At 38.9% G+C, this 17,242-nt stretch overlaps 1 protein-coding gene across 3 annotated transcripts; it reads left to right on the top strand.

Moving 5' to 3' along the window:
• Positions 1-2,133: 2,133 nt before the first annotated feature.
• On the top strand, positions 2,134-16,976 carry agfg2 (ArfGAP with FG repeats 2). Of its 3 annotated transcripts, XM_058394435.1 has the most exons (14): positions 2,138-2,906; positions 3,653-3,746; positions 6,022-6,137; positions 6,247-6,376; positions 8,037-8,157; positions 8,445-8,549; positions 8,641-8,673; positions 9,993-10,178; positions 10,621-10,705; positions 10,810-10,856; positions 12,064-12,147; positions 13,401-13,520; positions 14,425-14,495; positions 15,736-16,976. In XM_058394435.1, exons 1-14 carry the CDS (start codon positions 2,740-2,742, stop codon positions 15,781-15,783), a joined length of 1,407 nt encoding a protein of 468 aa, XP_058250418.1. In that variant the 5' UTR covers positions 2,138-2,739; the 3' UTR covers positions 15,784-16,976. The 3 variants fall into 3 exon arrangements, with proteins under 3 accessions (XP_058250421.1, XP_058250418.1, XP_058250419.1); XM_058394436.1 differs by lacking the exon at positions 8,641-8,673; XM_058394438.1 differs by lacking the exons at positions 10,621-10,705; positions 10,810-10,856 and having other exon boundaries at positions 2,134-2,906.
• The last annotated feature ends 266 nt before the right edge of the window (positions 16,977-17,242 follow it).

Here is a 17,242-nt window from a genome sequence, read left to right as displayed (position 1 = left end):
ACACATATATACATATATATATATACATTGTAAAACAATGCTGAAGGCGGCTGAAATACACAATAATGTCCTTTGAACAGTTGATATTGAGATATGTCTGCTACTGATGCTCTGTAAAGCCTTCATAACGGCTCTAATCTGAGGTGCCCTTAATTGGTGATTTCTGAGGCTGGTAACTCTAAATGAACTTCTCCTCTGCAGCAGAGGTAAGTTTTAGTCTTGCTTTACTGGGATGGTCTTCATGTGAGCCAGTTTCATCATGGTGCTTGATGGGTTTTGCAAATGCACTTGACAATACTGTTCTTGCAAGAACTATTCCAGAACACCTGACCTTCGTGTCTTAAAATAACAACTGACTGTTTTTTGTTGTCATTACATATGGATTACTGAAGTCCATGTGTGTTATTTCATAGTTTTGAAATCTCCAGTATTGTTCTAGAATGTAGAAAATAAATCACTAAACAAAAAACATGGAATTAAAAGGTGTGTCCAAACTTTTGACTGGTAGTATAGATATATATATACAGGTCCTCTTTTTAGGAACACCTATACACCTGCTCATTCATGCAGTTATCTAATCAGCTAATCATGTGGCAAAAATCATGCAGATACCTGTCAAGAGCCTCAGGTAATGTTCACATCAAACATGAGATTCAAGAAAAAAAAATTGTTTACCATGGCATGAATGTTGGTGCCAGACTTAGGGTTTAGTATTTTAGAAACTGCTGAGATCTCCTGATATTTTCATGTACAACAGTCTCTAGAGATTTCACAGCAGGCTAAAACACCATGGTGATGAATGAGATCAGAGGAGAATGACCATGCTGGCTTGAGCTGAGAGGAAGTCTCAAATAAGGAACTCAAATAAGCACTTTTTACAACCATGCTGGGCAGAAAAGCATGTCAGCCTTCACATCAAATTTGGAGGTGATACAACAACAGAAGACCACACCAGGTCCCACTGCTATCATCCAAAAAAACAAGAATCTGGGGTTTCATTTTTTATTTTTATTCATTCATCAACATTAACTGAAGCTTGTGACTTGTATCTAATCTATGATTATATGCATTGCTGTCAAATGATTGGCTGATTAGATAACTACATGATTGTACAGATGTTTCTTAAAAGTGGATCATGAGTATATTGGTTAGACTATAATATATATTTTTAGTCATTTGTACAAATTGCTAATCTAGTTGAGAAAATATCAGGCACAATATTATGACCTGTGACAGGGGTGGGTGGGATATATTAGGCAGCAAGTGAATTGTCCTCAAAGTTGATGTTAGAAGCAGGAAAAATGGACAAGCTTAAGGATTTGAGCGAGTCTGACAAGGGCCAAATTGTGATGGCTAGACGACTGGATCAGAGCATCTCCAAAACTGCAGCTCTTGTAGGGTGTTCCCGGTCTGCAGTGGTCAGTATCTATCAAAAGTAGTCCAAAGAAGGAACAGTGGTGAACCGGCGACAGGGTCATGGATGGCCAAGGCTTATTGATGCACGTGGGGAGTGAAGATCCGTGTGATGGTCCGTGTGATCCGATCCAACAGACGAGCTACTGTTGCTCAAACTGCTGAAGAAGTTAATGCTGGTTCTGATAGAAATGTGTCAGAATACATAGTGCATGACGTGTCAGGGCTGTTTTTGGCAGCAAAAGGGGGACCAACACAAGATTAGGCAGGTGGTCATAATGTTATGCCTGGTCTGTGTATAAACGCAATCAAATCGCGCCATCTGGTGGTCATTGGACAGTTGTACAGTTTTTGCTACATGACAAGCAGTACGGGTTTACTATATAAAAAACAGCATAGTATTTGAGATGTACTGATTACATATTTTGCTATCTGTCTGGATCTTTACTGCGTCATTCACCATGAGTCTGAAAGCATTACGTAAATATTTCCACATCAGCATCGTGGACGGAAAGGGCTTTTATTTTCAAAACGATTTGGCCTTCCAAACGAAAAAATAAACCCTGGTATGATAAACATTATGTTTGTCTCTAAGCATTAACCCGGGCATTTCTTGATAACACTGGAGATATGCGCGTAAAACAAAACAACAACAACAAAAAAAAAAAAAAAACAAAAAAAAAAAACAATGATATTCACGCCCTGCTCTATTCTATTACTCAGTTGTTTTTGGCAGCTGCTGCATCCTGTTGCTGTTCATTTTCTTTTTCCTGAGTATCTGTGCGCTTCATACATCTCTGTTTTCTCTCCTCGAAGCTTTCAGATTTCTGTCAGCGCTCCAGCAGAGCGTCGTGTCTTCGTGGAAGGACGGGCGGGTTCTTCATGAGCTTTAACCATGTAACACGATGGTCATGAATGCGTGGCAAACGCAAGGAAACTACACATCTCAGGACGGGTTATAAGTGGATTTTTAGAGCGCGCGCTAGAAATTGAGTATGGGTAGCAATGGATAACTAAATATGCAGTAGTGTTTAAAAAGAAGAGGAGGAAGAAGAAAAACTCCAGTGGACAGCTCGGTGACTACGCATCTGAAATATGCATGTGAGATCCCTGAGATAAATCGCCTGAAGATTATGCAGTCGCGGAGAGTGGCTTTCACAAGGCGGACGTGAAAAACGCAGCGGAGTAAAAACGGAGAAGGAGTGCAGTCTAACGGAGAGCCAGTTCACGTCTCCGTGCTGCAGACTCGACATCCCTGACAGGCGGTGTATGTGTATGTGTGTGTGAGAGAGAGAGTGTGTGTGTGAGTGCAACCAACGCACGAGCATGTCAAACCGAAAGCACCGGGACAACCAGGAGATTTGCGCCCGCAAGGTCCGCGAGCTCGCGCAAACAGGCCCCAACAAACATTGCTTCGAGTGCGGCCAGCCTGGTGTAACTTACACCGATATCACGGTGGGCTGCTTCGTTTGCACATCATGTTCCGGAATGCTGTAAGTACCCGAACATTTATGCACAACCATCCTGGTGTGTTATGTCATCCACCAGATTACTGTTATATCGTCGCATAGGCGCACGAGTCTTGTAAGAGGATTATGCGTAATGCTAAGTTTAGTCCTATAGGCAACAGATCCGCACTTAAACCTGATCATGTAGTAGGCGACGTGCTGTAGAGACTATGATCATAGATAGGGCAAGCCCCCCTCTCACCCTGCCCTACAGTACCAGAGATTGGAGGATGATTTTTCAGTGTTAACGTCTTCATTCAAGCGGTAATTACTACTTTGTCGTTTTTTCCCCAGGCGTGCTTCTCCTGTGCAACGTTTCATTTCGTCACGGTTTCAGGTTTTGCATCATTAAGCTTTTATTTTCCTGCATGTTCAGCAAGCTCGCTTATAATGCAGCACAAGATTAGACACGCAGATTTCACGTTTTCCTTTCTGATCATGTCATGTAAAAGCTGTTTCACCAACAATAATCGCATCATGGCCTATTTTCACGGTTATGGATTTTTTTTTGTACCAGATTTCGTTATCTTATATGCTAATATATTTTTATTTCTTCATTTTCACGTCTGCATTTTAAAATCTAAAATCATATTGCCATCCTCCACGTCCCACACATCCCCAAAACTGTAGACGAATGCGACGTCACTTTTCCAGTTTAATACGCCTTCTTCCCGTTTTCCCAGCTACGTTTCAAAACCCAATCTAGTTTTTATCTCTCTGATTTCTTTCAGGAGGGGGCTCAACCCACCCCACAGGGTCAAGTCCATTTCCATGACAACATTTTCCCAACAGGAAGTAGAGTTTTTACAAAACCATGGCAACGAGGTGAGTGGGCACTCCTGCGCGCCGACGATGCGTTGTAAATTGGCTGGGCGTGGTCATGTAACAGACACGCCCCCTCTGTCTTAGTTAAGCCTGCGTAAGATATTATACTGAATGTAAGGGCTGCATGAGAAAAGGTGTTGATGTTATTTTATGTTTTCCTTAAAAAGCTTTGTGGCCTACTTCAAATCAGTGTTTTTATTTGTTTAGACGTGATGTTCCTTGGTGCAAAAACGAAAATACACTGTATTGCCAAAAAATTTGGGACACCCTACCAAATTATTGAATTGAGGTGTTGTTTTTCAGGGGTTGGGCTTGTCCCTTAGTTTACAATTTCATGTTTTCAACTTTGTGGGAACAGTTTCCCGTTCCAACATGCCGCTTCCTGTTCCAACATGACTGTGCACCAGTGCACAAAGCAAGCTCCATAAAGACATGGATGAGAGAGTTTGGTGTGGAGGAACTTGACTGGCCTGCACCTCAACCTGATAGAACACCTTTGGGATGAATTATAACAGAGACTGTGAGCCAGACCTTCTCATCCAACATCAGTGCCTGACAACACAAATGCGCTTCTAGAGGAATGGTAAAAAATTCCCATAAACACACTCCTAAACCTTGTGGAAAGCCTTCCCAGAAGAGTTGAAGCTGTTATAGCTGCAAAGGGCAGGCCAACTCCATATTACATTCATGTGCATGTAAAGGCAGATGTCCCAGTTTTGGCCTTGCTCACAGTCTCTGCTTTAATTTATCCCAAAGATGTTTTATCGGGTTCTCTGGTGCACAGTCATGTTGGAACAGGAAGGGGTCATCCCCAAACTGTTCCCACAAAGTTTGGAGCATGAAATTGTCCAGAATGTCTTGGTATGCTAAAGCATTAAGAATTCCTTTCACTGGAACTATGGAGCCAACCCCAACCCCTGAAAAAAACCCCACCTGAATTCAATGATTTGGAGGGGTGTCCAAAAACGTTTGGCAATATAGTGTAACGCGATGGTAGAATGTCTGCATAAGTTACATAGGTGTAATAGACCACTTAAAAACCAAAATTACTTTAATTTGGTCCCTGTAATTACATTTTTTTTATCTTCCCTGTGTTAAAACCCTCTGGTCCAGGTTGTTCAGTAGCAGTCCAAGACTATTTTAATATTTCTTATGCTTTTTGCTTAATAACAGTCAGTAATTTAGGCTGATATTTTCTCAGGTGAGGATGGAGAAAAACACTTAGACATTGTCGATCTGGATGGAAATAAAAATCACTGTGTAACGTCTGCAAATGCTAGAATTATTATTAATAGCCATGTAAATTTAATCCAGTCCAAATAGGGCTAAAGATGTTCTCCTACACAATAAAACACACAGTGGATTTCTATGAATAATTACCATGTTCTTTGATTTGATTGAAAGTGCATTGGTCCAATACATAAATTTGCACTTTGTGCTCTGCTCTAATGGTGCACAGCATTCTCTGTTCTCACTACGAAACCTGCTGTTCATAAATTATGCATGAGAAAGAATTGACACTATTAGAATATGTTGTGTAATTTACATGAACATGGTTTGTGACTAGTCTGTCTGTCTTGTGATGAATATAAAAAGAGCTCCTTTCATCGTGTTGAGGAGTTAGACTGGACTAGTCTGTGGGATGGCATAAAGTGTGTATGAGGAATGTGGCAGTTACTTGCTCTGTGTGTGCAGTCTGGAAGGTGTGAGCTCTAGGTCATGTGAAGTAACACCCATATGTACTTTATGTGAGTTTGTCTGTTTAGTCCAGAAATGTTATGTAAGGATACATGGTACAGACATGCAGAGTATTTATTAAAGGTCCTCATATTCTTCAGAATGCTCACACTACATGCACTTGCACTCATCTGCTGATACACACATACACACCCACCGCATGTAACCACACTAAAAGCCTCTCACTTATTACCACACTAGTCCCTTGTGAATATGTGAATGATTTATTGGTGGGAGCTCTTTTTGTTTTAAGATTTCTGAAATGCAAGTCTCCAGTCTCTGAGTCATTCTATCTCCTCCTTCTGCTTAAAGGGCTGGTGATTGTCGCAGATATGTATTGTAGATACGGTTAAAAATGACAAGATGATGATTGTACAGCTAGGATGTTACTGATGGATAAATCATAGTGGATGTGTCTATGTATGAAACTCAGTATTTACAAGGAAGTGTATTATTTACTCTGCCCTTTACTATACTCCATGCTTATATGAGCTGAATGGCAATCTAAAGCAGATTATTCTGGTTTGTGGGAATGCAGGTTGGGAAAAGGATGTGGCTCTGTACATTCGACCCAAAGACTGATGGCTCTTTTGACCCACGTGATTCGCAGAAGTTTAAAGAATTTCTTCAGGATAAGTATGAGAGGAAGAAATGGTGAGTCGGTTTATGTTGAATGTTAACGTTGTGTTATGACTCTAGTTTTAACTATGCTTCTATTTATTGTAATCTAGAATTCCTTATGGAGCATATCTTAATTTTCTAGGCATTTCTCTAAGAGTAAAGGCAGGAGGGATATAGAGGCTCCATGGAGTACCGGAGTTCAAGCTCCTTCTCAGACTCAGCCTCCTTCTGGACACCCGCTGAATCCAGCAGCCCGGCCTTCACGTGCTCTGGTGAGAGAGGAAGATTGAGAGAGAACTAGAGATAGTCATATAGAGGGTTAGAAAAAAAAAAAAAAACAGAGGCTGAAATAAGAAAATAGTTTAGCATGCAAAAGTCATAGGAATGTATAAAGAAAATTTGACCCACCTTTGCCTTTATTAGGTACACTTGCAGTTTAATAAGAAAAGTACCTGCAAAAGTTTTGCTGCACCTTTGAAATCCTGCTGTCGTTCATCTGTCAGATATATCTGTTGCACTTGCTTTTCTGTCTCTGGATCATAGAAGACAGCCTTCCTCATATTTGCATTTGAAAAGTGATCTAGTACTTACATGGACACTCTGGACAAAATTAAAAAAGATTAACAGATTAATGTAGCTGGCTTGGTGTCTAGGAAGGAGTTGGTGCTCTAGCCTGCAATGACCAGACATACAGTATATGACCAAAATTATGTGGACACCTAAACAATCACATCCATATGTGCTTCGTGAAAATCCCATTTAGATTTAATCCTCCTTGGCTTTTTTAACAACCTCTACTCTTCTAGGAAGGCTTGCCACTAGATTAGTGAGATCCATTAGAAAAGCCATTAGTGAGCTCTGGCACAGATGTCAGATGAGGAGGTCTAGGGATGCACTCGGCATTCCAATCCCAATGGTGTTCATTTGGGTTGAGGTCAGAGACTCAAGGTCTTCCACTCCCACCTTGGCAAACCATGTCTTGAGCTCGCTTTGTGCACAGGGGCGTTGTCATGCTGGAACAGTCCTTGTAGAGGTCTTGTAGATCCAGGGAAGAGAAATTATAATGCTACAGCACGTAAAGACATTGTGTGCTTCAAATGTTGTGGCAACAATTTGAGGGAGACTCACATATGTGTGTAATAATGTCCATATATTTTTATCCTGTATCCTGTACTGTATACAAATTTATATAGAGAGAATTTAATGTAGATGCACAAGTCTCTTGATGTTTACAGCACTGCTATTTGTGAGCGTGTTATATTTTGCTTTACAATTACATCAGGGGCATTGTTATTCTGAAAGCCATGTTGCTTCCCAAGCAGATGCTACTCTTTTGTAAGCTAAACAAAGTTAACACAATTAATATAGAGCTATTGTTAAGCCAATTTAAAAAAATGTTAATTAATTAGCAAGATAAGAAGGTTAAATTCCTAGTAATTGTGACAAATGTACTTAGCTAAGATGAAATGAGGACAAAGATGGAGCAGCTTGAATCAGAATTATCTTTTTATTGGCTTGGAGTTGTGTTCTATAGTAGGCACAATGCAGTGTAGACTATTTAAATTCTTTCATTTAAAGTCACTAAAATCCCACTATGTAGACAATACAGTAGCGCCGGGATTTGGATATTAAGAGTTATGTCTCACTCAGAGGTTGATCACAGTAGAGAATCTCAGTGTTTGAATTATATTCTGTCTTATTGCATGCTGAGTATTGTAGTATTTGGGTGAAAACAGGACAATGGCAAAAATATAATGAATTCTGATGCATCATGGATGATAAGCGTGCAACAGAAACCATCTTACCATGATAAATGATACATTACATTCTTCAAATACGTTACTTTCTGAAAATGTTGATGTTATGTAATGATATGTTTCTATCAAGGTACAAATTTAAAAGTAATCTGTGTATGTGTGTGTGTGTTGGCAGTCCCAGGCTCAGTTGCCGTCATGGGATAGAGTTCCATCTGTGTCTCCAGCTGATGTTCGTACAGAGGTTTTCACAGCTCGACCCACTCGATCCCAGAGCTTCAGAGACCACACTATTAAAGGCACTGTTCCTGCACTCTCATCTTCTCTTATTTCATCTCTTCTCATATGTTCTCCTCTCCTATCTACTCTCCTTATCACATCTTCCCATGTCTTCTCACCTCACAAATCTTTTACTCTCCTCTGTTTCTTCTCTTCTCATTTCTTCTTGTGCTCCGTTCACATCCAGGCACTTCTCATCTGTCTTCCCTCTAACTCCTCCTGTCGTGTTTGTCTCACAAACACTGTTCTCTGTGGTGATTCATTCTATATCATTTAGCAGCTGACATCTCTCCCTCCGCTTTTTCAGATTCCTTGTTAAGTGGAATGGAGAGGCAAAGACCAGGAACAATTTCTCCCGGAATGGGGCCCCAGAGTCGCCTTCCCTCTTTCCCTGCCCTTCCACGCCCTTCAGGTGTGCACAGATACAAATATGCATATCCATGCACATAGATCTAGAATTTTGTATGCACTATTTCTAAGTTTGGTCTATTTCAACCTTTCAGCAAGTAGCACGTTCAAAAACAGCTTCACACTAGGTAAGCTGCTGAGCTTTGAAAGCATGTCTGCATGTGCATGCACTACTATTCCAGCTATCCTTCTACTGACCACTAATATGGAGCTGATAGGGCGGTTAGAGTAACGACAGGAAGAACTCTGTGTGCGCATATTATTTACATGTCGTGCTCCCTGCATGTTCCTACAGTTTATTTCTAAAATATTTTCGCATGATTCCTCAGTCAGAGGTTCTTCTAGACTGTCACACTGAGTCACGCTCTGCTCTGTAGCTCTGTATGTGTTGAAATGTACCATGTTGATCTCAGACGGACAGAAACTGTGTGTGAAGTGTTAGTGATATGTGAATCTAGATCTAAATGCCAACGGTGGCCTAGTCAGCTATGGAATGCTGTTGAGTCTGGCTTTACACAACCTCCACGCTCTGACTTCAAAGCACTGCCTCCTAGCTCCAACAGGTCAAGGACAGACACTCTGTTCTCTGAAAAAAAAAAAAAAAAGCCTTTAAAGCTTAGATATATTTAGGATGTAGCCCATACTGGCACATTCAGCAGGTCACTGATGTGTTCACTCTGCATCTGTTGAAGGAGGAAAACGATGCTGGTCTGAACTGTATAGATTTAAAGGAATTATATGATTAATAACTGCGAGGCTGGCACATTGTTATGGTGCTGTTCCACTCAAATATGAGAACCGTGGCTGTAAAAATGCCACTATATTATATACAATTAGTCTGACTTTTATTAATAAGCTTTAGGGCTCTATTTGTATGCAGACGCAGGTGTAACTCATTACTTTAGTGCTGGTGTATTGCTTATTTAGTTGGACGTCAGCCAATTTTTCTCCTGTTCTTGCTCAGATGCTATTTTTGTGGGCAGAAATGAATCACAGTTGACATTGTAATATGCAAAAAAACCCTCTTATAATTTAACAGAATCAATAGAACCTCTAACAGAATGGATTAAATGCCAGATTCACCAAAATTTTCCGTTTTATTGCTATAACAGAGAAGAGCAAATGGCAGATATAAATGTTATAACCTAGAGAGCCAGCACACTCAGTTTCTGTAGAGAATGAAATAAAAGCTAATTTAATTTGATATCACAGGAGCCACTGTAATTCTAACCTGTAAGTGTTTTTACGTTTAAATGGATACACCATTCAAACATGCCGCTTGTGAGACGATGCTGTTTTTCTGCTTGCATTATTATGATGGAGGTAGAGTCTTTAGTAATAAATGTGGTTTGTTTAAATAAATAAGAAGTTAGTTGAATCAGATGTATGTGAAGTGTACTCGGTTCATCAGGACTTGATCTGAAATCCGCTGCTGTGATTATTATAGGTCGCACGGTATCCTCAGGAGGCGGAGCCCCATTTAGGTCTGTGCCTAAATCTCTTAGCTTGGATTTTGGAGGTCTTGGATCAACCCCTAGTGCACTAAGCCCTCAGGCTCCTCCACTTGTCTCTCAGGACAAGTATGCTGCCGTGTCTCAACTTGACAAAGCCTTTTCTGACACACCAACCACAGGTAAAGTTTGCTTGAGTGTATTTTTACAAGAGAAATAAATTCTACCATAATCATTTTTTAATTGTTGCTTATATGATGATTAAGTGAATGTTTTAGGGAAACATCAGGCCTTGCTCGGCCAATCTGTTTTCCGTGAAATGGAAAAGGTTTGCATTTGAGCGTCCAGTTCACCATCGATTCTTTAAACGTTGTTGTTTGTCATATTAATAAGAAGAGCAAGAGCTTTAGATTTGTAATACTGTAGTGATATGCTTTAAGGAAATGTGTTGATGCTGATGTTTTGTAAAATACTTTAGCTCTTTTTGAGATGCAATTCAGTGTGCAGTTTTAATGCTCAAGCGGAGGTGGAGGTGGTGAGGTGGAGGTGATGAGAGGCGAAGCTTGTTGGAAGTATTTTTGAGTCAGGGCCATATGATGACTCAACAGTGATGTGTGTTTGTAGTTGCATCCACATCTCCCTCTAGTGGCCCTCCACAATACAGCACCCTGTTTGGCAACAGACTCTCTTCTAGTTCTACACCTGCAAGGTACATACCTACTGGAATAAACTGCATATTACTCAGTAATTAACGTATTAAACAAACTTTTTTGTACTACGGATTTTTGGATTTGAATCTGGTTTCTTTCCAAGCTCCCCAGGTGTGCCAGAGGTCACTTCAGCCTCTCAAACATTTGCAAGTGAGTAAATAATTCAGCAGTGTATGTATTTATCCCCCTTGAATTTTCCCACTTTTTGGCCTCATGGTTGCTTCTCTGACTAAAGCTACATTCACACATACAGATTTTAAGTTGCCAGTCGCTGCACTATGAAGTCGTCAGTAGGTGTTCCTACCACTGGTTGCCAAAGTAATAACATTTATCAGTGATTGGTACGACTGGCATTCCGCTTGAGAGCAAACAGTTTTCTGATTTGCATCATATCATATGAGATGAAGGTGAACCAGTGTGTGAGCTTTGTTGGACTGTCTTTCCTAGGCTTGGTTTTGCCATTTATTTATGTATTTTTTTACATAATAGATTTAATGGTGCTTTGTATACTCAAGAAAAGTATCAGTCAGGGTTTGGATATTTTTATAACCAAACCCTGACTGATATTTTATTAGAGTTTTGCGCCAGGCTTGTTTTTATACCGCCTTGGTCTTCATGATGCTGTTCGTTTAGGTATGTTGTTTAGTTATGTATGTTGTTTAGGTATGTGTGTTGTTTAGGTATGTATGTTGTTTAGGTATGTTGTTTAGGTATGTATGTTGTTTAGGTATGTTGTATAGGTATGTATGTTGTTTAGGTATGTGTGTTGTTTAGTTATGTATGTTGTTTAGTTATGTATGTTGTTTAGGTATGTGTGTTGTTTAGGTATGTTGTTTAGGTATGTATGTTGTTTAGGTATGTATGTTGTTTAGGTATGTTGTTTAGGTATGTATGTTGTTTAGGTATGTATGTTGTTTAGGTATGTTGTTTAGGTATGTATGTTGTTTAGGTATGTTGTTTAGGTATGTATGTTGTTTAGGTATGTTGTTTAGGTAGACTCTCACTGGAGTCAGGACTGGTGTGTTTAAACTGAGATCATATGACACTTTAATAGCAACTAAATATATAACATCAAGTGGTTGCCTCAGATTTTTAGGAATTTCAAGCATTTGGAATGAGGGATTTAAAATTTAATAAAGTGTGTGTGTGTGTTTGTGTGTGTGTGTGTGTTCTAAAAAGTATACAGTATATATGTATTTTAGTGATACATTCAGCTGTAATCTTAATGAAACATGTATATATACTGATTATTCTCCTCCATAATGATGAAATTCATGTAAATGTTTTGAGATGTAGAGATACACAATATCACTATAACTTTTTAACTTTTATCTTTTATTTTCTTTCCCTTCCACAGATTTTCCAAACCCCTTCTGTTCTACAGCCAGCAGTTCACAGCCTGCTTTATCCCCCAGTAACCCCTTCAACAGCACAGCCACAGGTGAGCCTCATCCCAATTTTGCACTGGGATTAAATGTGTTATCAAATCTCTCTCTCTCTCTCTCTGTCTCTCTCTCTCTCTCTCTCTGTCTCTCTCTCTCACACACACACACACACACACAGACACACACACACACACAGACACACAGACACACACACACGGGATGAATGTTGTTCTGCATAGGACTACTTCTTTAATCCCAGATTAAGAGAAATTATTGACTGCTAGTAATCATTTTGTGATCTAAAAACTATTTTTAGCTCAAGATTAACCTGTCCATGACACAAAAATATTAAACTGTATAACATTTTATTAAAAGCCAAACATGACATTTATCTGAGGAAACCCAGCCCTAAATACTGCACGTGATAACAAAATAGAGATTTCCTGTTCTTTTTTAAAAAAAAAATCCTATCAAACAATTTCCTCCCCATAATATTCTTAACAAAGACCTAGTGACGTCACTTGTCTTTATTAATAATGTCTGGGAATGGTTTTCTTACTGCAGACGGAAGCTTTATATTACAGTGAAATAAACTTAACTTCATGTGGTCATGCATTTGGTGAGATCACCATTCATATGGAGCCCGAGGGACACACTATGACTACAGATCAACTGCTAATCAGTATACACAAAGCCATGAAAATAAAAATAATTAATTAGCATGCTATGAAACCTGATTTATATGCAAGCCCCGTACACAAGCAGTCAGTGGTCTGACTCCCTGCACAGGAATGTAAAAATGATATGTGGCAGCGGTGTTATGGCAAGTTGCCCAGGCAGTGGTCAAGCAATACTCAGTGGTCAAAAAGGACAGCTGTTTTGCTTGACGACAGAGCTGAGCGTTTTTTTTTTTTTTTTTGCCGTTGCCATCTACGTTTACTTTTAACTCGTTTTCAGCTCATAAATTAACACATTAATACAAGTTCCTGCTTAACTTAAGTACCAGACCACATTTCTTCTTATTTGCTTATAATACAACCCAGCAAAACCATGGAAATCCTTAGAATAGAGAAAACTAATATTGTTTCTAATTTACAAGGCGGTAGCAAATAGCGATCAAATAAAAAAGTATGTTAATGAAACGTTCGCTGCCATAATGGTGTAGAGGTACACATTGTTATTACGTTGTAATTACGAGTATTTTGTTATTTGTGTCAGTTAAGCTAACAAAGAGGTTAGTGATACGACCTGAATCAGCCTGTGGTGTAAAAACATTGCACTTGTAAATTTGTTTCTCCTTTTTAAACAGGTGACAGCGGTACACTCGTGTCTCCTTCTTCAGCTGCCTTCCCCCACTCAGCCTCCTTTCCTGCTCCCACCTCCCAGAATGCTTTTCCTCATGAGCCAGCTAATAATCAGGAGACAAATGGTGAGCTCAGACATTTCTTCTCCAGATTGTCAACCATGATCTAGATGTTCGATCAGGTCTTAAATCAGCCTGGGTTTAATGCATTTCCTCAGATACAGTAATGTATTTTCCAGATATCTATACTATACTGTATGCTATATGTATGGAATACTGTAAGTATTATAATTATTGCAGCAGCCTAATTATAAAAGGTCTGTAAATATTTTTTAACGACACGAGTGCTTCATGAGCATTTTAAGTAGGATGCCAACCTATTAGTGTTTTTATAATCCATCTAAAAGAGCAGCAGAGACTGGAATATAAAAAAAATCGTTATTTATGAAGTGTAAAGGCTTATAAAAAAAATAAAGTCATCAAAGAGACAGAGGTGTTTAAGTTTAGGATCATAGCAAAGAAAACAGTCAAGTCTAAATACACTAAAGCTAGTACACCAGTAGGTGTCTCCGAAGTGCCAGTTTAGAGGCAGTCTATTAAATGTACTTGTATATATTACTTACACTAATGCTTTAATGAAACTACGTTAATGAGAGTGTGATCATTATAATAATTACTATTAAAACCTATCAAACATTTAATGAAATTGTTTCATTCTCAGTATAATTTTGAACATGGATGTGCTGGATATATAGATATGGATATGGATATACATCTAGAAATATGCGGTTCAGCCACACCATTATTCACCTTAGACATACATAGTTCAGCTAGGGTGTGGAGATGAGCATGTGCAAAAAGAAAACATGCTGTATAATTGGTGTTTTATAAACATCACTTGTTCTGTTCCAGGGTCTGGAAATGTTATATTGCATATACAATTTCCATCTTCATTATTAATTCAGTTCGTTATTAATGGCAAATTGTTGTGTTTGGTGTTGGATGTGATTGGTAAATTGATCAACTGCAGGTTTCGCATCTTTCCAAGCACTGGAGTCCACCTCCAAACCCCAGCGGCCGATGTCCGTCAACCCATTTACCGTGAGTAGCCCTTCACTCGTCCATTCTGCTCCATAACGTTAATTAGATGCATTTAAAATGGATAGTGAAGATTCGTTACTTACTACATATTATATTATATGGATTTGATATGCAGCACAGTTATGAACTGATGTAATATCAGGGTTGTTTTTTTCAGTTGCTAACATGCAAAACTCTTCATAAAGTCTTTCCTTAACAACTTGAATCTTGGACAAAGAGTTACTCTCCAGAACTCACTAAAACTCTTTATACATGTCTTAAAATAAGCTAATTTGACCATATCACTGGCAACACACGTTACTCATAACACACTGACCAAAATAACACTAACAACAGGAAGCATTATAGATTATTTTTATGCAGATAAATCAGTATTTCATTATAGAATAACACATTTTCACACATTATTGACTGCACAAAAATCTATGTACGGTGACGATCAGAAATTCTGCAGTTTTCTTCAATAGCCTTTATTTTTTGTATGCCTTTATAGAAATATATCATCCCCTCTCTCTCTCTCTTCCTCTCTCCTTTTCCTATCTTTCTATATCCATGAAGGACAACAGTTAGACAAACAGTTAAGCTCTGAAACTCACTCAAACCACTAAAAAACTTCATACATGTCTCAAAATAAGCTTATTAGACCATATCACCGACAACACTTCTCACTCAGAAAGCATTCTTTATCGTCCTCTCTCTCTTCCTCTCTTCTTTCCCTATCTTCCTTCATCCATGTTTTTCAAACAAACATTTCAGCTGAAATTGCAACTAGCTGTCTTGGGAATTAATATTTCTTTTTTTTTGTAAATATTAAGCTAAGATATTCTGTATAATTCAGTATCATTTACTGCTTTTGAAAACAGTTTTGAAAGCGGTGTGTTAGCATGCTGCAGATATACAGTGTTGTGCAGGTGGTGGAGTGTGAATGACAAAAGAGTTGGTGGATTTTGGAAGATGCGGTCACTGAATTAATTTTATGCGAGAGCAATGAAAAACGATTCACAGTTTGGTCGGCATACACTTCTTTTTCGCCGACTGTGTGGAGATTTTTTTGAAAATGTGACATAAACAAAGCGTGTTAGCAATTGAAAAGAACTCAAGCATATATAATGACTAGAATGGAATATACTGTATAATGGTTATTAATGAGTGAAAGTGTGTGTTGTGTGTGGGTGGTGTATGTGTGTTATGAGCATATATGTGCTTAGTTCAATACTGTTCTCTCCATGTGTTCTCTCAGGGGACGGTTTACCCCACCAGAGGAACGTCACTGAATCCTTTCATCTGATCCCACCGTTCCTTTGACGAGAGAGAGAGAGAGAGAGAGAGAGAGAGAGAGAGAGAGAGAGAGAGAGAACTGGAATGTGGGTGTATGTGAAAGAGAGACAGAAAGCTTGATGCCATTTCCATGCTTTGAGGAAACTCCCTCCATCAGATAAGGGAGGAAACCACACATGGACTGCCCATTTTCCTGAGTTTAAGTTAATCTGTGTGTATTAAAGAGTGTATCCTTTTGTTTAGGTCTGTGTTCGTATTTGTATGTGTGAATGTGTTATGTGTGTGCACCGTTTTGCACCACACACTACAAAAAAAAGTTTTTGTAAGCATGTGTGTCTTTGTGTTCATTTTTTTTTAATGTATGGTTGCGTGTGGGTGTGTTCATGTCATATGTGTTCAATCGAATAAGTCTAATGGTGCCGGATAGCAAGTGGCAATAGCAGAAACACACAAACACACACACACACACACACACACACTGCTGCTTTAACCTCCTGCCCTGTACTCTTGATAAATCATTGCTAGGCTTTAGCCTGCACCCAACTGGCTTGCATTTTAGCAAAGACACCTAAGTATCAAGTTGTAGTAATTAAACACTGAAAGAGGGTAGCAGGAAACACTAGCTTCAAATATTATGATGTTATTAATATGAAGTGTGCAGTTTTATTTAGCTCTCATTTGGCAGCCAACTCTCCAAATGCATGTTAATAGGAGAAATGGACTAAATCATGTGTTTGTGTATGTATGTGAGGCATACATGTATGTACGTCATCGGCCTGCATGCGCTTCGTGAGCAAGAAGCTGCCTGAATGTACTGCAATTTTGGAAAAGATTTCACACAGTGTTATTTGCGTTATTCATGTTTATGGACCAAAATGTCAGGCTTCTTGTACATTTTTTTCTTTCTTTTTGGTTCGTTTAGAATGTCTATGTAACAGGAAGTACCCATATGCATAAAAAGCTATTCATTTGTTTGTGTCAACGTGTATCTAATTGTACAAGTTACATTATGGATATCAAGCCTCAGTTTTGAAATTTGCTGCTTCAGGATTTCATGCAATATATCTATTTTTAAGATTTGCATTTATATTTTTATCTGTGGAAAAAACAAAACAAAAAAAAAACATCATTGCGTTATGAATGTAATTGCACTTCTTTAGAGCTTTAAAGTGGAAATTAAAAAAAGAAAGCTATCACTTTCAACTTTGCATGTGGCCTAAATTATTATTCCTGCATGACTGCAGCTCTCTCAAAATAGACATGGCTGTAGTGACCTTCATCTCCAGGAGAGGTCGCAGTGTAAATGAGCAAAGCGACTGAAGGGAACTTACTCGGAAGGGTCGTAAGTGACACAACTTTGTGTTACGGAGATTCTGAGAGATATAGAGGCTTCAGAAACGATTTACGTGAAGACGGTCATCTTACCGAGGTCGCCTTGACCCGTGTGTCAGTACTGTGAGGTGAACTTA

The sequence above is a fragment of the Hemibagrus wyckioides genome, linkage group LG07 (assembly GCF_019097595.1).
Source record: "Hemibagrus wyckioides isolate EC202008001 linkage group LG07, SWU_Hwy_1.0, whole genome shotgun sequence".
NCBI classification, from domain to species: domain Eukaryota; kingdom Metazoa; phylum Chordata; class Actinopteri; order Siluriformes; family Bagridae; genus Hemibagrus; species Hemibagrus wyckioides.
The sequence above is the reverse complement of the archived record's forward strand: the minus strand, read 5'-3'. Positions and strand labels throughout refer to the sequence as shown.